The 26,602-nt window shown below is 37.4% G+C and overlaps 1 protein-coding gene across 5 annotated transcripts; it reads left to right on the forward strand.

The window, feature by feature from the left end:
• The first annotated feature begins 251 nt into the window (after positions 1 to 251).
• FBXO25 (F-box protein 25) lies at positions 252 to 25,601 on the forward strand. Of its 5 annotated transcripts, none has more exons than XM_039322586.1 (11): positions 252 to 390; positions 1,459 to 1,601; positions 9,829 to 9,926; positions 11,846 to 11,895; positions 12,574 to 12,666; positions 13,726 to 13,819; positions 14,082 to 14,266; positions 14,760 to 14,942; positions 15,543 to 15,686; positions 17,093 to 17,119; positions 24,474 to 25,601. In XM_039322586.1, exons 2-11 carry the CDS (start codon positions 1,465 to 1,467, stop codon positions 24,561 to 24,563), a joined length of 1,101 nt encoding a protein of 366 aa, XP_039178520.1. In that variant the 5' UTR covers positions 252 to 390; positions 1,459 to 1,464; the 3' UTR covers positions 24,564 to 25,601. The 5 variants fall into 5 exon arrangements, with proteins under 5 accessions (XP_039178520.1, XP_039178521.1, XP_039178522.1 ...); XM_039322587.1 differs by lacking the exon at positions 252 to 390 and adding an exon at positions 451 to 554; XM_039322588.1 differs by lacking the exon at positions 252 to 390 and adding an exon at positions 475 to 494.
• Positions 25,602 to 26,602: the final 1,001 nt, after the last annotated feature.

A 26,602-nucleotide genomic window follows, 5' to 3' on the forward strand; every position in this document is an offset into this window, starting at 1 on the left:
GACTTTCTGCTTTCAACCCTATGTAGTTCAATCAATTCAACAGATAAATTCAATCGATCAATAATCTCCCCCAACTCCTCCCAACACCGTAAGGCCTGAAGCCCCGCCCACTGGAGGGAGAGTTGACCCCGCCCTCTTCTCCTCCCTCCTGTTCACCAAAACATTGGCACGTGCTCCTCTGCTTCTCATCACGTGAGGCCGAAACACTTGGAAAAGCACTGCGACCCGTTATCCAATGGCCGGGCGGGATCCCGGATGGCAACAAGCGCGGCGCCAACGGACCAATCCGAGAAAAGCAAAGGGGTGGGGATAATGGAAGTTCCGTGACGCTTCCTTCAATAACAATAACATAGTCCTGGGAGTCTCTGGGGCTTCGCGCTCTTGGCTGGGGTGAGCATGGCGGGAGGATCTCGCTGCTGCTGTGGGCGAAGGGGCTCGGGGGTAGAGGACGCTTTCGGCGGAGGAAGGGGCTGCCTTGGCAGAAGAGGCGGCCGGTATGGTGGACCCTGCCTCTCGCTTGGGCGGCAAGGGAAGCCTTTTTGTTCTCCATTGCCGTACGTTGGAGGAGAGCGTACTGGGAAGTGGGGGAGGACTCCTCAAGCTGGTGGCTGCGTTTCCCTTCTTTCCCGCTGCTCCGCGGTCCTGCCCTCATCTAGCCCAGCAAAGAGAAGTTGCGCAGGGGTTTTGCAAGGCGGAGGTCGCCGGGCGAATCCAATTCGTAGCGCAGCCCTTTTCCCGAATGAATTGTGTGTCCTTCGACACGTCCCCGCTATTGTCGAACAAATAAAGCACGCCTTGTACTGGCCAAGTGGCGCCTCTTGGCACAGTCGGGTCCTGTGACGGCTTACCCAGAAGCAGATCGGTAACGTGGTTAGGAACCCAAATGCAACACTGATGAAAGATTCGTATGTCGCTGCCCTTTCTTTTTCTCCCTTCGCCTTTGAAAGGTGTTTTTTTAAGCCCACTTCCTTGTTGCTGCTCCTCTACAATTTTTGGAGGGTTGCCCTTTGCTTTCCAGTTCCTGTGGTGATCAGTGTCTTGACCTCCTTTATCTTGAAAGTGACGACTGAGGTCATCTGCGAAGGGAGTTTGATTCCATAACAGAATATTATTTCCCCATATTTTCAACAACCTGCCCACAGTGTATTAATGGTAATTTTCCCCCTTAATTCAGTCTCAGTTCATTAATCCTTACCTGGTGTTTGCAAGAGCCTGTGCTGGAAAATGTAATGTATCCCCAGCATGCTTTTATTCTGAAGTTGCCTCCCCATTGATTTGCATTTGAAAGTTCATCATAAGCAAAAGGAGATGGGTTCTGTTAAGATCAGCTGATTATTATTGACAGTTTCAGCTTCCATGCTTGGCTGTCTCTTATACTAATTTCCTTGAAAAATTCTGAAGCTCACCCATGCCTAAGACCAAAATGGTTAATTAGCTTTATTGCTTGTTTTCCTTAAGGAAACCATGCCTTTTCTGGGTCAGGACTGGCGATCTCCCGGATGGAGATGGATTAAAACAGAAGACGGTTGGAAGAGAAGTGAGCCTTGCAGCTCTGAATTTGAGGATGAAGGCAATCTGCTTAATGACATCAACCATGCTATGTAAGTTTTCTTGGAGACAGCATAGAAAAATGAAAATGGGGTTATCCATAAGGTAAATAGAATAATTGTGTATATAAGGCCACTGTGCCAACTTATTTAGTCCACAGAGGAAGCTACCTTGAGCCTCCAGTTCCATTCAGATATGGATGGTTGCTCATGTTATTCAGCAATGCAACTGCATAATTTTGCTCTTTTGGAATTTAGTTCGTGTGTGTGTATGTGCTTTCAGTGGGTGCATGTATCACTCCAGTAATGAAGCCCACATCTAATGGGGGAATGGATGCCTTTTTCTTGCAGGAAAGAACTTTGTTTTTTCACAAGATATCCAGGCCTGAGTATAATTGCAAGCAAGCCATCTGGTGGGGATGCCCCACTCCTGGAACCATGCTGCACTGCATCTCTGTAAGACAGATTAGAAAAATGGACTGCTTTGACCCTTGAGTCTTTATTGAAACAATCTTATTGCCAATAGCGCAGAGACTGCACTGTTGCTGAGGAGAAGCAGCGTTTTGCTGAATAAGAATTAGGTGTTCCTTGCTGAGGGCACATTGAAGAGTTCTTTGCTCAGATACCTGACACAGTGATATTCTCCTTGGATACAGTACCTGAATTAAATCACCAAACACTGCTGCTGCTGCTGCAGTTGTGTTACCTTCCATTCTTTGGTTACTACGGCCTGTCTAAATGACAGGCCTGTGCATGTTGTATATTTTTTTAGTGTAATGTCATGAACCTCTACTAGGATACCCAGGAAATAGGCTTTGTAGACTTTTCTCAGGGCCAGGCAGAAGGAAGAAGGGACCACTAGGACAAACCCTGATGTTTGTTAATCTGATAATTAATATATAATATTTGATATAATTAAAGAAGTTGGTGGGACTTCCCGTCTTATGCGGTAGTGACTGGTCGCTGGCTTGCAGACTGCTGCACCCCTGCGGCTAATTTTCATCCTGTCTGGAGATCCCAATGGGTCCAAGCTGCCCCGGAGAGGTGGCGAAGAAAGAAGGGTGCCCCAGTGACTCTGGAATGATGGCAGTCATTCTGTTCGTCTTGGGGAAAGCCTTTTAACAGCACAGAAAAAGGCTATATTTCACCAATCAGCCCAAGCTACTTGTAACCGAAGTCCAAAAGAACTGACTAGCACAACAGTAAACAGCGTGCTTGAAACTGGGTGAGGAATCTGATTTTCCCTTTTCTATTCTACATTTAATTTCCTGGAAAAGATCCCCAAGAAGCAAAATACCTCTGAAAGTGAAGGAGGGGGACTTCCGCCACACCCTTATACTAACGTAAGTGGCGAATTAAAATTTCCATGGAGGATCAAAATATATGGTAGTGAAATAAATTTATAAACTCAAAAGCTAAAATTTAACTTAGGACAAGTTTAAAATTGTTGAATGGTTAAGACTCTCATTTTGAAGACCATTGTTTATATTGAAAACTAAATTAGATGCTGACACCTAGTGGTGGATGAAGATTATGACAGCTATGATTTTCATAGAGAATTTGCCAAAACATGGGAAAAGCTAATCTGTGTTTGTGACTTCAAAGCTTTAATAACAAAGAACAGCGGTGACCCAAAAAAAAACCAATCTGGGCTAGAGACAGAATTATAAACTTTAGGAAAAAAAATTTTTTTGAACTCTTTGGATTATAAATATCTATTTAACTGGGACTCCAAAGCTATTTGCAGATAAGAAGGAAAACTTCAACTTTTGGCCATCATGGATCAGAGACATGTAGATAGAACACACTAAGAAACATAAATACTTCTCAGGAGGAGATATATAGTATACTGCAACTAATTCAAATATCACTGAGTTCAAATCACAAAGAAATCCAAAATAAATTTGAAAATATAAATTAATCTATTTCTAAGTTAACTCTACAACAAAAAAACTTCCAGGAAACAACAACAGAGAAGGAGCAGACAAAACAAATAAGTGGACAAAAAATCAAAAATAGAGACTCAAAGACAGAACTTAACAAAGCAAGAAAACATGATTTAATCCTAGTGGGAAAAAATTTACAAGAAATGGAAAAAACAACTCATTCCTTAAGACTACAAAATAAATCTGAGGACAAAAAAACAGATTGGATAAAATGGAATGTAGAGATGTTGAAAACATCACAGAGAAAGGAAGTGATGAGAGAAGAAAAGAAGGAGAAAAAGAAAAAAGATCTTCAAGAAACATGGAAAGGCAAAAGCCTCATATACAGACACTTTATTCGATTTACTTCTTATACCTACAGCCACAGTCATGAATATATGGAAAAACTTTTTGATTCAGCAAAACGCATTTATTAAGAAAGATATTGGTCAAAGGAAAAAGATTAAAGTGACAATCAAGAAAATAGATGATGGGATCTACCAGAGATAATATATAAAAAAGAAACATTTGGTTGAATATGGCTAAAGAAATAGAAAAGGTTCTGAATACATATGTTATTCTAAGAGGGATGAATTCCTTAAATAATACTGTATGCTTCCCCCCCCTTTTTATTTTATTTCTTGATATAGGTAATATAATACTGTTGAAATGGCTTAGATGAAGGAAATGTTTTAGATAATTAAATGTGTTTGAATTTAGAGAAATTATAATGTATAAAAAAGAAAAAAATGTTTTGAATAAGAGTTAAAGGATTAGATAACTAGATACATTAAATGGAATATTTAAAGATTAAATATATTTTTAATTATGGTTAAAAAAAATAAGAAATTTTGGGAATGAATATATATTAGCTTAGGAGGAATATATATTTTAAGTAATATTTTAGTTTTTATGTTTCTTTACTCTTTTCCTTTTTTTACTGTTTTTATCTATTCTTTAAGAAATGTAAAAGTGTTGAGATGGTTTAAATGGATTTAAATTTTTAAATGTAATTAACTGTTGAGAAAATCTTAACCAGCAAGAATACTTTGAACTTTATGGGAGAAACAAATGTAAATAAGGACTGTAACAGGATATAAAATGAGGCAACCAGAAGGATTAGATAGAAAAGAAATATATTGATGTGATCATTATTTCTAGGAATATTGGGGGGGAAATCATATATGTAACTGTTATTTATCAAAATAATAACTGTATTAATTCAAGGTTTGCAAGGAAGACATTTTGGGGAAAAGGGGAAATCAACTAAATGTACTATGTGGATTATGGATTATAAAAACCAATTGTTAATGATTTTTCTTTACAAATGTAAACCCAGCAAACACACAGTTTGCCAACTATTAAGCAATTTATGTTTAAAAAATCAATAAAATATATGGAAAAAAATAAAGAAGATGGTGGGTTTTGAATGATGTTGGTAAACTCAGGCTGCTGGTTTCTGGATTTTAGATTTAAGAAAATCCACCCATCTTGGGATAAAACATTGGCAGGTTTTAGTAGAATGTTTTGCAGTCAGCAATAATTAATTGCAAAAGATCTTACTGCTGCTTTGAAACATGCAGCTTAAATTTTATATAATTGGATGTAAACAAAGTGTGATCTTGTAAAAGTTAAAAACTAATACTTTCCTGCTGTTTCTATACATTTAAATCAATTATGAGAGTAATTGCACAAGTCGTGTACTCTCCATGGTGAGGAGACATCCATTTTGGGTAAGATAAGGAGAGCTGAAAGCTGCTTGTATTTATTTAAAATATCATGGTGTTCATTTGTAATGTAACAACCTAATTATCTGATGCAGTGTTGCCATGGGGACTTCAGTATTTAAAATACAAGGTGGGCTGTTGGACCCATGATGCTAAAACTAGGTTTGAGCTGGGGAAAAAAAATGAAATTGCAGACTTGGGAAGAAATAGTATTTTCACTACAAAGTTATTCAAGAAATAGCAGTTTGAAGACACAAGCTCTAATTTTCCAATAGTGGCAAAAAAGCAATGAGAGCACTTTGGCAGGAAAGAAGAGCCGGTGATTTTGTATATTTTTCCTTATACAAGGATAAAAGTCCTTGGATGTAGTCATCAACCTTTCTAATGGTAATAACAAGATGATATTTCTTACATGAGTCTTTTTCTGCCTTAATTTTGCCAGCTTTTTCCCATTGAGCATTCTCTGTATTGGAGGATGCTGGCCTTCCCAAAATTCCAAGCCAACATAGTTACTGGTTAGAATTGCAATCTACCAGAGGAATCCTGGTTGGGGAAAGCTGAATTGTAATGTATCTCCAAATTGGCCATAACTGATTGACAATCACTGATAGTAGCAGGAAGGCAATGGTGAATTTTGCTTTTAGGTGAAAGACAAAAGCCAAAAACTACAGGGCTACACTGCAAAAAACAAACAAAAAAAAAAACCCAACCAAATGTCTGCTAGGTGATGGCAAAGCAATATAAGGGAAAGCTTCCTTTGCCACCATCTAGCAATTATCTAGATATTTCTATGGAGATTCTCAGTCATCCAGGTCATGGTTGTGCGAAAGGTGCTTTTTCAAGAGGCAACTGGACTTCTTGTTTTTCTTTGAAGACATTTCGCTTCTCACCCAAGAACCCATTGCCTCTTGAAAAAACACCTTTGGGCCATCTAGATATTTGTAACCCTAATAAAGAATCTGGAGATCAGTATAGTATGAAAGTCTAGAAGTTTATAATTTAACTTGTTAATTTGCCAGCATGTGCATTCAGTCCACTTGTTTATTTGAGCAAATTAAGAAATCTTTGTTCCTTAGATAAGCATGCTTTAATATCTGGCTTGTTTTAAAACACAAGTTCAAACAATATAGGAAACTGGTTAGTTACAATGATCCTGCTTGGATTGCTTAACAGTGAGCTTTTATGTATGGGCAAAATAATGTTCATTTCTCAACATATTATGCTAAAAATGCTACTTCAAATATGACCTGAAGCAGATTTAAAACATCCTGTTTAGCCTAATGCTCTCCAGATGTGTACAAGGTAGGGAGTCTCTTAACTCTCCAAATCCTATATTTTTGGAGAAATTCCATGCCTATTATATCAAAAAATTGTCTTTGTTCTTCACAGCTGGATCACATAGTTTGTGTATGAGTAATAGTCACAACACTAGCCATTTGTAGCTGATGAATTCTAGCTAATTGCAACAAATGTTTTGAGTCTTCTTGAACTATTTATGCTGTGCTGCATTGGGCCATTTCATTTCATGAGTTCACTGCAACCACTTTCAACATAGTTTGCTTATGTATTAACTCTGTTCCTATTGCAGCATATCTGCAAATTTGCTTTCACCTGGGAATAAATATAAACAAAACTGCTCAGATATATAAGAATATGATTGTATGCCTACTTCCTTTAAGTGTTAAGCAACAATAGAGTTTCATCCTGCAATCAGATTGTGATAACAAGTGCTTATGTGTCTTTGATTAATAACTATATTTCAACTAGAGGTTAAATATTGTGTCTAACATTTTAACCTATGTTTTAACTTGTTATATAGTACTGCACAGTATAGCAAATAAAAATTTTCTAAAGTAATGGTTCTACAGCTTTTGCAGCATAATGATCTTGTTAGATCAAAAATTTGACAGCCCCACATATCGTAATTATTGTCTTTTTAGTATTTGGGGCCTAAAATAAAACACAATAACAGAAAGTTGGTATTCAATCCATTAGTGCTTTTACAGTATATCTTTGGTTGGGTTTTACTATTTCTCGCTCTCAGTTATGTATAATTTTAAACCCAATTCCTTTATTTCAGTCTTACGGCAAATGAAACGAGCACAGCTTCCAAAAGGCGATCTGAAGCTGAATAGGGAGTTCAGAACGCAGGACAAATATGGTATTAAGTAAAAATAGAGCAAACATTAATTAAGTTCTGTACTTTTGTAGGGTATTCAGTTAAGTTTAACCAATTCTGATGCTGTTTAGATTTTGAAAGATCATTCAAGAATTATATGCTGCTTTCACTTGTTGCAAATTTATGCACATTTATTCCATAGCAAAAATGTGCAGGAGCACAGGTTTATTAGCTCTCTACTGACTCATTAACACTAAAGGGATGCTAAGGAGCAGGAACCCAGTCTGAAAGCCCCAGGAGTGTCTTCAAAGTGCTAATCCTTTCACCATTCCTTTCCTTTCTCCCACATCTGAATTTTTCATTTTGTGGGTTCACATAATGTGCTTGAAACTGTGAGGTAGTTGGTTTACGCTTTATGTATTGCCTAAACTGAGTATATTGCAGTTGGTTCAAGGAAGGTGGGCAAAGCAAGGCGGGGACCAGATGTCAAGTGAAGCACAACTTTTCTGACCCTAACTCACCATTATCCCAGCACCCCTCCTTCCACCTCTTCAATTCTTCCTGTTGGGAGAAAAAGGCAGAGTCAGTTTCAAGAGGCCCACAGTTTTGTAGATGAGAAAGAGAGAAGGACAACAAGAAATATAGCACCAGAATTCAATGCTTCGTTACTCCATTAATGGTATAATAATGGACTTCTCTGATAGGTGGAGATAGCAATAGCAATTCGACTTATATGCCGCTTCATTCCCTAAGTGTCTTTGCGAGTCAGCACATTGCCCTCAATGATCTGAGTCCTCATTTTACCAACCTCAGAAGGATGGAAGGTTGAGTCAACATTGAGCCGGTGAGAATTGAACTGGTGGCAGTTTGGCAGAATTAGCCTGCAATACTGCATTTTAACCACTGCGGCACCATGGCTCTTATGGCATCATACCCTCAAGAGCCAGTATGCTAGAGTTCCGGTTCCATAGTCCCAGCTAGCAAGACTGCTGACAAAGAGTAAGGAGCATTTTCTTCAAGCAACTTTTGGAGGGCCATGACCTTCCTCCCCCTCCAAATTTATTTCTTTGTGGACTTGCAGCAATACATAGATTGGGATTGAATGGGACATTCTTAATACTTTATTTCATTTGAATCAAGTTCTTTGGTAGTAGAGAAAACTCTTTCATAATTGAATTAGTCTTCTTTCTGGCTAATAGGTCCTGCTGTTTTCTGTGGTATTTTGGTAGATTTTTTTTTGTGTAAATGGAAGTGAACCTAAAGTCCCAGGTGAGTGCAAGATAGCAATATCAGGTTTCATTTCTTACTTTGGAATAAATCCAAGATCTCTGGCCTTGTGATTCATAGCACTATTTTTCTACTGAGATATTTTTCATTAAAATTTGTTATTGGAAGACTCTACTTCTGATTTAGATTTATATGGAGCAGATAATTTATATGCCACATATGACTGGTTGAACTTGGATTTAAAAAAAAAATCCAAAGAGAATTATTTTTTCTCTTCAAAAACATGATTACATTGCAATGTTGAATTTGTGATGCACTGTATTACTTTATTAGTTACTGTTTTATCCCTAGAGAAGTGGGTGGAAGGTTTTTTTTCCTGCATCCTCTGTTCTTTTTCTCTTTGGTGCTTACTGGATACAGCTTATACAGTGTGAGTTTCTTAAATCTGAACTGACAGTGATAAATACTTTTCATTTGATACTGAGCTCAGTGAATGGAGAAAATTCCTGTACACAATTTTCCCATCAAAGAATAAAAATACTGTAGCAAAGTAACACCTTTCTTTTCACGTCGTTGCATTGTTCATGTTTATAGTTCCAGTATTTGTGAAGTGAGCGAAGCAAACCATATTGGATTGGGCTCTGGAAAAATAAAGTTTGCTGTGTCTTTTTCACAAAACTTTTTTTAAAAATTATTTATGAAAATTGAAAGTGTAATTATAGAATTCACATAGATCACTTGGTACTTTTTACATTAAACTCATAGTTAAAGGAAGCTTAAAAGTATCTTGAATAGCACAAAATACTAGATTTAAAACAAAAATAAAATATTGTATTACCCTTGAGTATAACTTTTATTGGAACTGTCTTTTTTTTGTGGTGCCTGAGCTATAGTTAACATAGCTACTTTGCTTGTAAAGAGTTATGTGAATTATAATTACTTTATACCAATAATAATTCATATATCCATATCCTCCAATTTACAAGACTTGCCTGTCTGAGCATTGCCATGTGGTGTATTTTAAGCCGAGGTGGCAGAACAGAGTCTGAGCCATTCTCTGTGTGAAGTGTATTCATCCTTACCTGGAGGCCAGGATTTTTTTTTATTTTTTTTTTGTAAATAGAAGAGAGCTCCTTTCTTCTTCAGAGGCATCACGGTGTTGCGAGTGACCTCATCCAAGTTCTTCACCCTGGTGCCTGTTTAAATATTGTTTGAACACAGCCTGCTTGGCTCTTTCCTATGTCAAACATATTTCATGCATTGCCTCTGTGGTTTGCTTTCAGCCTCTTGAACAGCGATGAAGAAATATGCGGTACCGAGTGTGAATTTGCAAGCAAGAAAAGGAAAAAAGATCACTTTAGGAACACTGCAAAATCTCAGTGTAAGCCAGAATTGCTTTTCAGTTTTTAATGTTCTTTGCAATTTGACAATAGCTTTTCTGCCTCAGCAGGGCCGTTATAAATATGCCCACAAAATACTTGTGTACATGAGAAGCATAGGCTGGGTAAGGATTCCTCTGTATGTGTATATGTGCATAAAAAGCTGCATATGTTTAGGATTTGCACCAAAGTGTTTCTTCTAAAAACAAAAAAGGAACAAAGGATTTACCTGACTCACACAGTTGCCCTTCAAGGCTATTATGCTCTCTACAGGGCATTAAAACAACTTCTTAAAACATACATTTACATATATACACATACAGTTGTTTTAATAAAAGTTTAATAAAAAGAGCATTAAAGCAACTTTTTAAGGCGCTTTTATTAAACTTTTATTAAAACAACTGTATGTGTGTAAATGTTAGTGTATGTTTTAAGAATTTTCCCTTTGGAGGCTCCTAATAAGTCATGCCGTGAGAAAGATTCAGGAGAAGCACCAAATGCCAGCATAACCCTCCATTCTTTTATTAAAATAGGCTGACTCTTTCAGGCTTCTCACTCTTCCCAGGTCTGAAAAGAAAGTGCTCTGCTCTCAAGAGTTCAACATGGTAATGTTAATGCACTGAAGCCTGGTGTGAAGTACTCTGCTTGTGCTCTGGCTAAAGTACTTTGAAGCATCCACAGCCCTGGTACTTAGCTTGAAAGTTTCTGAGATAGAATCAAAAGCAAATTGGCTAAATACCAAACTGGGATGTGAAAGTGTGTTTCCCAGTCAAATTCACTTCCAGATGATCCCAGAACATTGGCATTTTTACAATGAAAGATTTATTTGCAACCATAGGTCTTAGCAAAATTCATATAGATTTATAAATTCATATAAAATTGCAGCAATCCAGATCAGTCCAGGGAATCATATACTGACTCTAGTTAGAATATAAATCCGAAGTGTTGGCTGGAGCGATTCTACTCTAAAAAGGGAGTCTGAATTGGCCCAGAGATGGTAGGCCTTTCTCTTTTTAAAGGTGGTTGCAAAAGCTTTTAAATTGTACAGAATCTCGCTTCACTGTAACATGATGATTAACTAGAGGGAAGTGGAGAGATGTGAGAAGAACTTGTAGGTTAATTACATTTCTGTTATGACTAGCGAGAGGCAGCTTTTGCTGGTTATTTTGTTGAATTACGTTCTTTCCCAAAGTCTGACAATCTAATTTTGTTTAAAGTAAAAAGGTAGTGAGGGCATTCAAGCTAAACAGAAAGCGAAAAGCTCACCTTAACACTTCTTCCTTCTCCCAGTTTGATATGATGTGATTTGAGTCAATATTACCTTCTCTGCTCCACTGATTGAAATTTCATCCTAAGCCAAAATTGTAAATATCGTCCTCTTTGTTCCATTGTTTCCCCATAACTCTTAGATTTGGTAGCCTGTGAAATAACTAGAAGTATGTCATGTTGATGATGATTCCATCTAAACACTATGGGATTCTCCCTCCCCCCCCCCAAAGAGACTGTTCAGTCCCTTTCTCTAGATTTGAATGAGGGCAGTCTGTTGGAAGAACTGTCCTGTACGTACATACGTCTAATCATCTTTATTGAATAATTTTGAATAATTTAGTTCACAGGACAGCAAATGGTCAGATATATGGATTCATTGGAGTCATTCACAGAACAACCTTAAGACAAAACGTATTGCGACATTACTTGATTTATCAATATTAAATCTTAACTGATATTTACATTAGCACCAGATTTTCACCAACACCAGAAGCCTGCTTGAAAAGACTGCAATCCTGCTTTGGTGAGAGTCACTCTAAATTCAGCCATAGAATTCTATGAGTGCCATAGAAAAGAAATTTCGGCAAGGGAGAACGTTATCCATCCTAAACTTGAGGTTATTCAATGAATTTGTGCTTGGTTCTGCTTTCAGGTTTTTATCGTGAAAACTGGATATATGTTCATAAAGAAAGTACCCGTGAAGTAAGTGTTCTGTACGATGACTGTTTCCAAAAGGCCCTGGTAGTCCCTCATTTAACGAATCTACTCGTGCAACTGCAGAAAGGGATATATTGTATCATAATTCTTTTTCAGGATAGGGACAGTTTATCAAAACATGTTGATCAATTTATTCATATTATCTATAAAAAAAGATCTAACGAGACTCGAGGAGAAGGAGCCTCAGTATCAATCATTATTTTATTTTTTTTCTTCCCATACCTTATATTTGTTATCTTAATTGGGCTAAAGCAGGGATGTCCAACACCCCCCCCCCGGCCGCGGCCTATTCAGAACCGAGCCATGCAGGAGATGGACTGGCATGCATGTGCACAGCTCAACTCTTGTGCAGCTGAATTAGCGCAAGCAGTGGGCTGCAAAGGTTGGGGACCACTAGTCTAAAGTACAACATTACATGTGTGCCTTCCCTCTTGAGAGATAAAAGAAAGCAGTCTAGACATGCTTGCCACAGATGAATATAGAAGCAGAATGAGCTCTGTTAGGTTTATATAGAAACTTCTTCTTGCCTTCCCTCCTTTATATTCCTTTGGTGAAGATGTTAGGAGATTAGGCAGCTTGGAAACTGGAGCATGTGAATCGTTCTTTGTGTACTTCTTATTCCTGCTTCATTATAACACCTGTTTTCTTTCTTTTTGCTTCAAGAGGCATGGCTATTGCACTTTGGGAGAAGCTTTCAATCGTTTGGATTTTTCAAGTGCAATTCAGGACATACGGAGGTTCAATTACGTAGTTAAAGTAAGTAAAGTTTCTGGCCTGTGTAGTTCCATGATTGATTCTTATAGTTAATGAATGTGCCTTATGCTGTTGACCTTGAGATGATTCAGAACAAGTTTTAACTAGTGTAAAATGTGGCTATCTGCATGTTGACTAGTATAATACATTTAGGTGGCCTGGCTCTAAATCTTGCATTGATTTCACTATCTACCTACTTGCATCCCAACTCAGTGGATGATATTATTACCGGAGTAGTTACAAAGAAGCTTCTTTATTCCCAGAAGCTTTTCACACCCTAGAGAATCCCTTGGCCAGCAGCATTAACCAGCACATTATCTAAAGTTACTGTTTTGTGCTTTGGCTGAGCCACATAGTTGGATCCATTCAATATATTTACTTGATTAAACCTGCTTAGGATTATGTTGAAATGTACTTAAGTATCTTTAAATTAAATATTCAGACATATTGAGCATCTGAGCATGCCTCCTTTCTGGGTGACTTTTGTTGATTTTTCTTAATCCTCCTATTGAAATCAGCAGGAGTTGCTGTGGTTGGAATGTGCTTAAAATGGCTCCAGCATAGTAATAATATTTGCATCTCCCTCATAAATGTTTGATGAAGTAGAGCAAAAACATTTTCTAGACTTCAAAAATATTTTCAAGGAAACAGCTTTGCAAGAGTTCATTCCCCCCTCCCCCCCTCTGCTATGCAGGAACTAGAAAACTACCTTTTCCTGTGACATTTCATGTGGCAAAACTATCACTCAGGAAGTGCCTTTGATTTGAAGTTGATAGGATTAAATTGGAGGGGAATTATGTGTCACTGTTAAAGCAATTCCTGATGTTAAGAGCAGGGCAGACAGGTGGATGTACAAGTGACTTGCACTCCTGCTGTGACACTCAAAGGGGAATTTGCACACATGGAGAGAGAAGAGCAAGCCCCAGACTCAAAGCCCAGCTGCTTTTGACAGCATCAGAAGAGTCATTCACTTGCACTCCGCTTGATTAGCCCTGCTGCAGCTTCTTGTGATATGTGTCATTTGACTTTATGTACTATTGAAGGGTGGCTGTTTTCTTTTAGCTTCTGCAGTTAATAGCCAAATCCCAGTTGACATCCTTGAGTGGCGCAGCTCAAAAGAACTACTTCAACATTTTGGATAAAATTGTTCAGAAAGGTAAAGCTGTATCATGTTCTTGGAATTTCAGATTTGTTCGCTCGGCCCCAAAAGATTGCCTACCAGTAGGGTTACTTATGCTATTTGTAGAGTTAATTCTGATTAATACTAAAGATTACATAGTCAGATCAAATTACCTGTGCGTTTGAAGCATGTTATGGGGCAAGTTCTATTTTAACTAAGAGAATGAAAAGTGTGTGCACTATATTTAAAAGCAGGTTTACTCATCTACTTGTGTATATCTTTCAATTCTCATTCCAAGTTTTGGAAGACCAGTATAATCCACGCCTGATTAAAGATCTTCTTCAGGATCTGAGTTCCACCCTCTGTATGTTAATCAGGAGTGTAGGGAAATCGGTGCTGGTAGGAAACATCAATATTTGGATTTGCCGATTGGAAACTATCCTTATGTGGCAGCAGCAGCTCAGTAATCTTCAGATGACCAAGGTACATCCAGCTTTCATGCCCTTATTAAATCTGGAAGAATCATTTGGAGATGCTGGGAGACAAAGTGGGGCATCTTTTTTTGTGAGAATCTCATTAAGAATTATCTCCCCTCATTTTGCTCTTTAGGACAAGAAAGCATGAAATAAAAAAAATCTTAATCTAAAATAGATGATCTGTGAAGGAATAAAAATGCCAATATAGCTAAAATATGAAGAAATGGGCAATGCTTTGTTTTTCTCACTGTTTCTTTTAAACACATCCTGTTCTTTCTAACAACTTAATAATATTTGAGCACCTGAAAATGTACTGTAGAGCAATATATAGTTAGCCTACTTCTAATTTTCAGAATTATTGGAACATTTTCTTTTGGTTATAGAATATCATGCTTGTTTATTAAGCTCTGCTTTTGATATAAATGTTTGATTTTCTAAATCCTGTTTATGCTTGGTGTTTAAATTAACAGACAACTAAGTGTAATGTTTTTGATTTTCAGCACATCAACAATGGACTTACACTTAGCGATCTTCCTTTACATATGCTGAACAACATCTTGCATAGATTTTCAGATGGATGGGATATCATTACTTTAGGACAAGTGACTCCGACATTATATATGCTCAGTGAAGATAGGCAGTTATGGAAAAAGCTGTGTCAATACCATTTTGCTGAAAAACAAGTAAGAGAAAATTTTGTTGTGCATATACTTTTGTCTAGTGAGGTTCTGAAACTTTGCTTCTGTGTAAAGAATCAGGGGAAAAAAATGGAGAGAAAAAAAGGAATCCAACTTGCTTGCAGTTCCCAAAGGAAGTATGTAACAACTACTAGCAGTACTTTTTTGCTCTCTTAAACATAGCGGTTCCGAAAGAAATCTCTGGTTTCAGCAGAATTTACTTCCATTTAAATATAAATTTAATGGTAAAGAACTTGTACTCATGCTGGCTGGAGAATGCGGGGGGGGGGTTGAAGTTCACACATCTTAAAGTTACCAAGTTTGAAAAAAAAACTGATCTAGACCCATGTTTTGCTTGGCTTTAATAAGAGTCTATAATGATTGAGAATATTTGCCTAGCATTGCTGGCCATGCCATAAGCTAACAATTAATTTATGGGCAGGGACCAAAAAAACCCCCTTAGTGAGTCAGTAATCCTCTAACTTATTTCACAAACTATTTTCTAAAACATTTCTTCTGATATGCATAGTTCTGTTCCATTATTGTTATCTGACTTGGCTGCTGGATGAAACATGATTGCCTTCAAATGTCACTTTTTATGTTCAGTTTTGTAGGCATCTTATTTTGTCAGAAAAAGGTCATGTTGACTGGAAGCTGATGTATTTTGCACTTCAGAAATGTTATCCAGTAAAGGAACAATATGGAGATACCTTGCAATTTTGTCGTCACTGCAGTATTCTATTCTGGAAGGTAAGAAATATGTAATACTTTGGAGTAAAGAAAAATTATTAGCTGTGTATTAATATCTATTTCCTGGAGTGGTCATTGTTCCAATATATAAATAGCTTTCCAAATAAGATACGTGATCGAAGAGTTCAGCTTTGTGCTGTGAAAAACAATGATATGCCTGCAGAAATCACTTTAGGAATATACTGTATACATTTCATTAAGAACATACCGAAGTCAGAGTTGCAAGCAGCTTTGATATTGCTAAATAGACTAGCAAACAGAGTTTTACTTTTCTTTTGTTTTGCTTTCAAACATCTCCTTACTCTCAGACAGATGCGAGTATGCAAAAGCTGGCTCTGCAAATAAGATCCATTAAATAAATTTGACATTTAGCAAATAATTTGTGTTTGAAATCTGGGCCATCAAGAACAAGTAGAATGAATTTTACCCGTGGCCTCATGTGAGCTTGAAACATTTATTGGCCATTTGAAGCTTACAGGAAAAGTGTAGGATCCCTGTTCACCTCTTCAGCTACAAAGTTTGAGGAAGAGTGAGTATCTTTCTCACTTCCTAACATTGGGTGAGTAGGTTTATTAAAGCATGTTCATAAAAATATACTTTGATTTGAAGTCCCACCTAGCACCCTACTTTTTCCTGGATACCCTACTAAAAGGTCTGTGTGAATAGTAGCTTTTTTTTGCTGCTATTCCCAGTGGCTGTTTGATTCTAGAGGGGAATATAGATGCTTGGGTATTTCATTGGTTTGCACTTCTTGTTATATCCAACAAAAATCAGCTGGGTGATTTTAGGCCAGTTACTCTCTTTCTCAGCCCAACCTACCTCACAGAATTGTTGTTTTAGGAAAAAATAGGAGGAGGAAGGAGAGTTAGGTGTGTTTGCTATCTTGTATTGTTTGTAAATATAATAAAGGTAGGGAATCAGTAAATCCTAAGGACGTTTTCAGTCTGATTTATAACAAGGGTGCACTAGTGCTCCTTGCCTTTCCAGTGACTCTTTTTGCATATGCAGCCTTGAGTAGCAAGAACTATTGTACAGAAAAGATTACAAGGATGAAACACTGAAAATGGGAATAAAAAATTGATAATAGCAGCTCTGGTCAATAGCAATGACTAATTGTCATCTTAAAAGCTTTCTTTCTCCATTGTTTTATGTCTAACATTTTACTTTATTGATAAGGAGAATGGATCCGTTGGTTTCAGCGAATTTGCTTCCAATAAATATATTGCTAATTTGCTACTTCTAATTTTTTTTTCAAGAGAAGTGAAGTTTTCCCTTTAGTCTTTGTTTGATAGTGCCCACAGCACCTTTTTATAACCATGAATGAAATATTGGTTCTGTCCAATAAAATCTTCCTCTCTTTTGTTTCACTGCCTTCCTTCCTGTTTCTTCCTCCATGACCTCAAAAGGACTACCACCTTGCTTTGTTACTCAAGGTACTTTTCATTGTACTTACCACTTGGCATTCTTCTGTGTCTGTGCTGTTGTAACTGAACTGTAAAGACTTGTCATTTATAAGTGGAATGTTACAACCCTGAACTTGCTGTTCTCATAACTGTTGGCATTGTAGAATTGTGTCCCTTAACTTGACTGTTGGCATTGTAGAATTGTGTCCCTTAACTTGAGAATACAGATGTGTGTGGACTGGAGTTATCCATAGGGGAAAGAGCACTTTAAATTGCAACATTTTGCCTGCTTCTGCATGGTAGAAGTGGTATGTTTGATTAACATTCATTTCATGTGCTTTCCTCTTAAAGAGATAGTTCAGATTACTTATGGGAGTTTTAGCTAATGCCTTACAGCAGGCATGTCAAACTCATGACGTCACGTGACGTCGCATGATGTATCGTGACTTTTTCCCCATTCGGCATGACGCATCCGGCCCATGGGCCAGCAGTTTGACATGCCTGCCTTAAGAGAATTGAGAACATACTAAGAAAAAGCTTTTTGATTTTGATTACCTCAATTATTCCTCTACCCAGTCTTGACATAGTGTGTTACAAGGGGGCTCCAAAATGCAGAAAGCCACATGAGGAGCATATTTGATATTTTATTGCATTTGTAAAGTGCCTGGCCTCTATAGACTTTAAATGGCATGTATTCCCCCTTTCAGTTTTATATGGCAACATTGTGAAGTAGACTAAGTTGAGTGAGTGACTAATCCAGCATGCTGAATACTGTGTGCATCTGTGTTTGTGTGCATTTTTCTCTCCCTCATAGTTTGATATTCTAACTGTGGGTAATTCATGCTGAGAAAAGTGAAGCCCATAATACAATCAATGAGGAAATCTGTATAATCTGTGTGAGGGAAGGTCATTCTGAGTCCCAGTAAAGCCCACTTAGATACATGATATAATTATTCATAATATGCCTTTTTAAGCCATGTTATCTATATCTGGGACAGAGGGTTTCCCTACCTCTCATTAGCATTTCAAACAACCTTTTAGGAATATCTGTGTTGCTTTGCTTCAAGATGGACTGTTTCCTTTTTCTTTCTGGAATTTTGACTTTTTAAAATATCAGCCTTCTGCTCTCTTATTACTGTAAATCACCTCACAGAGTTCATTGGAGTGAGAATTGTTGAAATGCCTAGTTAGGCACAGAATAACAAAATGTCATGATTTACAAACTGAAGCTGAGCAACTATGGGCGAAGAAATCAATGGTTGTACCAATAGTAATAGGGAGCTCTTGAAGCAATACCCAAAGGGCTGCCTAGATGCATGGAAATTTTGAACTTATTAGACCTGAATATCCTGATATACTCAAACATTCTCTTAACAGCTCTTAGATCCTTGGTTAGGAATTGAACTTTTACCAGTCCCAGACTGTGAATCAAATTGAAGATTAAAATAACAATAATAATATAATAATAGGTATCTTCCAAAGAAACTATGGTGAAGAGAGGGAATAAACTTGATGGCTTAGAACAGTGATTCTCAACCTTTCTAATGCCGTGACCCCATAATACAGTTCCCCATGTTGTGGTGACCCCCAACCACTTATACATCACCGGGTGCCAGGGGCCTGGCCAAAGAAAAGGGGGAAAAATGGCAGACAGCCTTGTTTGGGGACCCCCGTGAAATGGTCGTTCGACCCCAAATGGGGTCCCGACCCACAGGTTGAGAACCACTGGCTTAGAATATAACACAGACTCAATAATATTGAACTACAATTCCAGAGATACTTCTCTTGCAACCACCCAGGTTTTACCTGTTCTTGAAAAAATGTATCTTTTAACTTCTTGGAAACTGGCTTGCTGGAAAGATCCAGCAATGTTTTAGGACCTCATAAAGCACTCTTAGAAAATAAAAATGATGTGTGGGTTAAAATGCAGAGATTTACATAAAGGAGCACCTTTCCACTGGGGAAGGGAAAATGAAAGTCACCTGCGATCCTAGAAAACACCCTGCAGGGATGGGAGGCCTTGCCGAGAACAATCTCAGCAATTTGCTGTGTGGAAAATGAGTATTTTATAACAAGCTGCACCAAGTAGAGCCACCATTTTATTAACTGAGGTAACAAGAACTGAAGTGAGCAGTCAAATTGACAAACTAAATAGCAGCTCTTTACGAAGTTAAATACAAAATTGCTGATCTTTTCACAAACAATAAGTACTTTAACATTGGTTATTTTCAGAGTCTGAAGAACAAACACAATATGACCCTAGTTTTTCCCTATATGCATGAACTCGTGATTTATGGCTTTGATGATTAGGTAGGATAAATTATAGAAAGAAGAGAATCTTGATGTAACTTTAGAGAAGGGAATTAAAACATGTTTTTACTTATAGCTGTTGTGGACAATATTGGAACCCACTTCTTTGTATCTTTTCTTTCCTATTTTTCTTTTACTTCTTTTCTTGCACTTTTAGCCTTGTCTTTTTTTTTTCTCTTTTTTTTCTTTGAAAAAAATACCACAGTATTTTATTAGTTTGTATAAGTTTTTTTCTTTATAAAAATTTCAATAAAATATATAAACCTACTTTAAAAAAAATTGAAAGTCATTTCAGTTAGTTTAATGTATCTTCTAGGACAAATGTTAAAAGAATTATTGAGAGGGATACTTCTGTATTAGAAGAATGAACCTTTGTAAAAAATAATGTGTCTTCAGATACAAAAAGAGGACAGACAGACAGACAGACAGAGTTAGTTGGCTGATTAGTTACTTTAGTTAGTTAGGGTTTGGGGGGATTAAGTGTGTAGACCTGTGTGATCTAATATGTCGTTTGTTGGCAAACGACATATCTAAAGGTTTCTAAGCAAAGTCAGTTGTACCATAAGAGGACAGGCACTTTTATGGATTGGCAACCGATTAAAACAAGCAGAGTAGGAATAAATGGAAAATCCTCCCATTGACAAGATGTGGAAGGTGGTGCCCGCCAGGGATGTATGAGACTAATGCTTCAGTGTGTACACAGATGATTTAGGGTTAGGGCTGAGTAGGACATCCCCATGTTTGATGTTCAGGATGGGAAAATCAAGAAAAGATTATGAAGAATTCCAGAAGGATCTCTCCAACTTGGGCAACCTCAGAATGGTAAAAATTATTCTGTGCAAACATGCAAAATAATGCAAGCCGGCCCAGAAAAATTGATCACTGGTTACTGTCATAGCAGTGATTGATGGATTAGGAATGGAATCTTGGAATCATAGTGAACAATTTGATGAATATGTCAACCCGTTAGCAATGGTTGTAAACAAAGCAAAAACCTTGCTGGGCATGGTTAGGAGGATTGGAAATAAAACTGCTGATGTTGAAATGCCTGAAACGTTTCTCAGGTGAGGCTTCACTTGGAGGATTGCATACAGCTTTTGAAAAGAAAACTACAAAACTAGAAACGGCATGGAAAGGCCACCAAAGGGATTATGTGGCTAGAGTATCTCCTTTACCAGATAAAAATTGGGCCATTTTACCGTAGAACACGGAAGGGGAGAACTGATTAGGGGTGTATAACTTTAAATCACAGGGATAGTATAACAAAAAGCTTTCTCCCCCTCATTGTATTAGATGAGGTAACATTTATTGGAATTAAATGCCCAGCTTGAGAGAAGAAAAATTGCTTCTGATAAAACACGTAATGAAGCTATGAAATTTCCTGGAGCCGGTTTATTTCATTTTAAAAGCAGACTGAACCAGTGAAGTTATCAACAAGTACTGATGCTGATTTTTCTACTCCTAAATCAATACTATTGATGCTTGTTGATGGGAGAAATGAACTATTATCCTACAGTCTGAGCTCGGGAGTTTTCCAAATACTGTATTTCCAGTTGGTCACTATGAGTCATAGAATACAGATAGTTCTCAACTTACAACCATTCACTTAGTAATCGTTTGAAGTTATAGCTTCCTCGTGGTCATGTGATCAGAATTCAGACTCTTGGCAAATGTCATTTATTTTGACCATTGCAGTGTCCCGGAGTCATGAAATCACCTTTTGTGACTTTCTGACAAGCAAAGCCAATGGGGAAACCAGGTTCACTTAATAACCGTGTTATAATCTTAACAACTGCAGTGATTCACTTAACAATTGTTCCAATAAAGGTCGTAAAATGGGGCAAAACTCACTTAACAACTGTCTTGCTTAGCAGTGGAAATTTTGGGCTCAGTTGCGCTTGTAAGTCAAAGATTACCTGCACTAGATGAGCAGAATATTAACAATCTAAGAGAAAGTTAGATGGGTCTGTGTTCTGAACCAGCAAGGCTGCTATTATTTTTTCTAATGGGGAAATTCATTCTTCACAGCGTTTTCCAGCAGCATGCTGTTAAAGTTCCAGATTCATCCATCAGCCCCCAAAGTTGAGGATCTTGATAGAAAAGGCTTTGTGTTATGACAGAGAGATGGAAAGATTACATTATTGTTCATGTGTAAGTTTGATCCCAGTACTAGATGGAGATTAACTCTATAGAACGATAATTCAATAAGAAATACTTTACACTGGCACATTGCTACAAATCTTCGCAACAGCAGTTAATGAAGCCTCTTGAGATGAAGGATACAAAACACAGGACAATTCTTCCGTTATGAGATGAGCTTTCAAAGGATTCTTTTCATCCGTTTGCCCCATTAAAACTTTTTTCCCTCTTATTTCTAAAAAAAAAAAAAAAAAATCCACCACCACCATTGATTTTTAAAAGTGTTCCACATTGAATAAAAATATATTCTATTCCATTGTATAAAATGTAGCCCTTCAGCAATTATTGTGTCAAGCCTGGGTGGCAAAAGTCAATCTTTTTTTTTTTCTAAATATTTTGATAAATGCTTTTGTTTCTCTTTTTAGCTAATGAGCTAAGTTTTCATGGATAGAAACGGGACATTTCCTATTCCTAATAATTAATTTGGGGCAAAAAGGAACAAAGACTATGAAACCACCATGCCTTCAACTGAGAATATAGAATAATAGAGTTGGTCCAACCTCCTGCTTGAGCAGGAGACCCAATACTTAATTAACTGGAAACCTAAGGAACAATTTTCTTTCATTGGAATTGTAGAAACACATATCCTGTTGGTTTTTATTCTCCTTGCAAAGTTGCATTACTTGCTAGAGGCGACTATTGTAAAACAATAGCAGAGTTGTAGAAAATGAAAGAAACAAGGAGGGCAAGAGTTAAAAAGGATTCTTACACTGCCGTCAACCTCAGCCATTTATCAAAACAGATCTGTGCAGAGATATGCATCACAAGATGACTTTTTAAAAAATGACCTGGTAGCTATATGCATTTGTTCTGAATGAATAAAGAGCTTTGAAAATCTAAGCATGGTGGGAAATATATTGTTCTGCGATAGTTAAGGAAATGGAAAGCAATAATCTTTCAGTGTGAGACTATTTTTTTTTTTTAATTTTTAAGGGCTTCATTTGAAGACAGCATTGCAAGTAGAAATTCTAAGGTTTTCCTGTGTAGCATAGTACTCCATTTCAAAGTAACTAGTGTTAGGTGATTAAGCTTCCAGATTTTGTTTACGGCATAAATCATACTTTACATGCAAATGGCTAGGTTTGTTCCACAAACCTAAAACATAAGCAAATTAGTTAATTATTGATCATGTTATATGAGCCCAGTATCACAGATGCATTTTATACGATGAGCCTTTTGAAAGCTCTTAAGCCAAGTGACAATGCCCTGGCATTATTCTTCAACTTGGGGTCCTTAGAGGCAATGGCTTTGAGCTTGACAATTCCAAGCTAGCATAGCCAGGAGTCTGGGAATTGTAGTCCCAGGGTCCTGGAAAAGTGCCAAGTTAGGGAAAGCTACACTAAGTCTTAGAAACTTCTCTGAAAGAACTGGAATTGTATGCAAGCATATACCTAACTCTTGGCTTCATCTGCTTGAAGGAAAAAATGTGCTACAAAATATACAGGAATTATTTGGAAAGAATAGTAAAGCGCCTGCTTTGGCCATAATGGGCACCAAGAGCAGATTTTAGCATTTCCAGGTATAGCTGTGAAAGAACCTAGTCTAGAACCCAAGATTTGCTGTTAACCGATATAGACAATCCCGGCTATGACTTTCCCCAATCTGCAGCTGGTTTCCTTATCTGGAACACTCCAAGGGTGCTGAGACTGAGCGTTCTAGAATCTTTTGTCATTGTGGACATATTTGTAGATTTTAAAATCTACAGTGTCATTTGAGAGTACCAGATTGAATAAAGCTAAAGTACAGGGTAGTCCTCTATTTAGGATTTGGGACCGGAATTTCAGCTGCTAAGTGACATAGTCATTCAGCAGGTCACCAAGGGACTGGATTTGATTTTATGATAATTTTTACTACAATTGTTAAGCAAATCACATGATCCTTAAGCGAATCCGAGTTTGGTCTAGTGGTTATAAAGCACCAGGTTGGAAAGCAGGAGATTGTGAGTTCAACTCCGGTTTTAGGTATGAAAGCCAGCTGGGTGACTTTGGGCCAGTCACTCTTTCTCAGTCCAACTCACCTCACAGGTTTTTGTGGTGAGGAAAATAGAAGGAAAAAGGAGCATTAGGTATGTTCACTGCCTTGAATTGTTTATAAAAATAATAAAGGTGGGATATAAATAAGTAAATAAATAAATCTGGCTTCCCCAATTGACTTTGTTTGTTGGAAGTACGCTTTGCTCGCAGGACGCTGCAGCCAGGGGTAAAGGCCTGAATTGATTAAGGAACCAGGGATAAATGCCTGAGTTGTGATCACATGACCACAGGAGTAGTTGATGGTTGTTAACTTCAAGGACAGGTTGTGAGTCACTTTTTCTGAGGCCATTGTAATTTCTGTCTTTAAACAAATGGTTGTAAGTTGAGGACTACCTCTATATCCCAAAATCTTTCTGGGAGAGATGAAATCAACTTTTTTTCAGCCAACAGTTATGCTTGGCCTTTGAATAGTACATTGGAAGATTTTCAGAGTGAGACTGAACAAAGGACCCATGTGATTTTACTTAAATACATGCAAAACAATTATTTCCATATATTTCAAGTAAATATTTACTGTAGCCGACAGGCTAAGAATAAATGCCAGTGCATTAACAATCTCTCCCTCTTGTTTCATACTGAAATAAAAACTTTTGGCAAGTCCGTATGGGTTTAAGTTGTGACTTGAGTTACAAACTGTGCATTCCTGAACTCTAGAATTGTTTGTGGGGCCTTAGAGCAAGAGATGTTTTGATCCAGCCTCAGTTCTGATTTAAAAATAGAAGCAAGAGACTTTGACCCAGATGTTCCTTTGTCTCAGTGCTGCTTCCTGTACAAAGTCCCACTTGGTGGCCAGCAATTTTCTAGTCCATAACAAGAATAACAGTTGTTTTTCCTTTCCTTAGGACACAGGTCATCCTTGCACAGCCAATGATCCCACCGGTTGCTTCACACCAGTATCTCCTCAGCACTTCATAGACCTCTTCAAATTTTAACTGCAATCCAGGGCAGGGGCTGAGGTGTTTTTTCTAAACGTTTTGCAGCCACATGCAGTACGTGAAGGGGGGTTTTGTGTGTGTGCAATATATTTCCTGTTATGTTTCAAGTTAAAATCTGGGTGTAATCAGGTCAAATAGAACATTGCTGGAACGTCCATTAAAACCTTCAATTTCTGAGGAGGAAGAAAAGACAATTCACTTAGTAAGGGAAGATATACCAGAAAGAGATAGGTTTCTGTGAAAGTAATAATTGGAATTGGGCTATCTGGCTGATATCCAGCAACACGCTAATGTTTTCTTTGAGTTTCAGTGAGATGTTTGGAGTTCACTTGTTACTGAAGTGAAGAAACTGATGAGTTTCTTCTTACTTGCCCAATTCTAAATATACCCAGTTGGTACATCCTGTAAATATTCAGAGGATACTCTTAGGGTTTCTATGTATATATCATGTTGATTGTGAGCATCACCCATGGGCAAAATGTTCTGTATTCCAGTTGTGCAGGAAAGCCCGTAATTCCATATTGTAAATACATTCAGCACAATATTTATTTTCTTAAAATATGTTATATTAATTCTGTCCCATCTCTCTGTGTCCTAAATAATGTGAGCTGTTGGTATCCTGGCTGCTGAGCCAAGATATTGTTTTCTAGATGCAATCCAATGAATTGTGTTGAGTGAGAGGTTTATGTCTTCTCATTGATGTCTCCTCAAGTCTTAACTGCTTTGAGCAAAATAGATGTGGCTGGGCTTTGAGAGAGAATGGGACTTCATTTGAAGCAGCGCTGTTGAAGTTTTGCTATGAACATCTTGGCTAGCTTCTCAGAAGTGGAAGATAATCTGAATGCTCTCCACGCTACTCTGGGAATGGAACTGGTAGAAGCGAAAGGCAAATTTGCAAGAGCTTCCAGTGTTCAGAAACTCTTAAATCATCATTTCCATGTAAGACAATATATAGATAAACACAGGATTTATGTTATGTACCACCATATGTATTAAATCCAAGTTTCTACCCAAATAAATCATTTCATCTTCTAACTAGAGTGTGGAGTTCTTTATGTTAAGAACATTACATATTCCTGGTTTTAGCATTCTCTACTTATAAACATGGATTCTAATGCTACACCTATATTTATATTGATATATGTAGCTATAAGCTATGGAGAAAGCCTACCACTAGTTTTTATGATCAGGTGTGATTAACAGTTCCAGTACTTTAGCCTAGCAATTCATATTAATATGTTGTTATAGTAGCCCTATGGGATAGCAGCCAACATCATGTTTGTATCAAATTTCAAGAAAGAATGGTTTCCCAGAGATTGAAAAAATGTTGCTCTTTTTCTATTAAGAAAAATATATGTTATTTTTGATTCTTGGTGGAATAGCATTGCTGGAAGGAACCAATAATCACCCACATGGTCACTCTTTCTCCTTATCATCATCTCCAATAGCTCATCTAAAGTTGGATCAAGCCTGGAGAGATCAGAAATGGAGGTTCTCCTAAGTACTTGTGCCCTCATTTACATACACAACCATGTCCCCTGTGTCTCCCCCAAAACCGCACACTGAGAATTTAAATAAAACCAGTATAGTAAGTCTGTTAAGGTAAACTATCCTTAGGGTAAGTTGTAACTTGTTCTTTATTTAGATTATCCCCATCAGATCTCTTTTTTAAAGCATTGGGAGACTTAATATATATATCTGCATCTAAGTTATAATATCTTTTATATAATTTTGCACAAAATTCACATTTCCTCAGGGAAAAAGTTTCAAAAAATAGAAATAAGCCCATACTTGAGGTAGGACCAAGTTTTAATATACTTTCCCAAGAGACAATGAAAAGAATCTAACCAAATCTATCTGTCAGAATAAGTGAAATGACAATAGCTTCTTTTTCACTTGAAGCCATATGTGGCCCTTCCTCAGGGTTGAGGTGAGGATGCTCTGAAGGAGGTTTAAAGTGGCACAAGGAAAAAAGTTGCATTATGTAGGCAAAAATTCACACCATGCTGATTTTCATCTGATGAGGATCTTTTGCT

This window comes from Crotalus tigris, unplaced genomic scaffold, assembly GCF_016545835.1.
Source record: "Crotalus tigris isolate CLP2741 ecotype Arizona unplaced genomic scaffold, ASM1654583v1 scf7180000024117.2648584, whole genome shotgun sequence".
NCBI classification, from domain to species: Eukaryota; Metazoa; Chordata; class Lepidosauria; order Squamata; family Viperidae; genus Crotalus; species Crotalus tigris.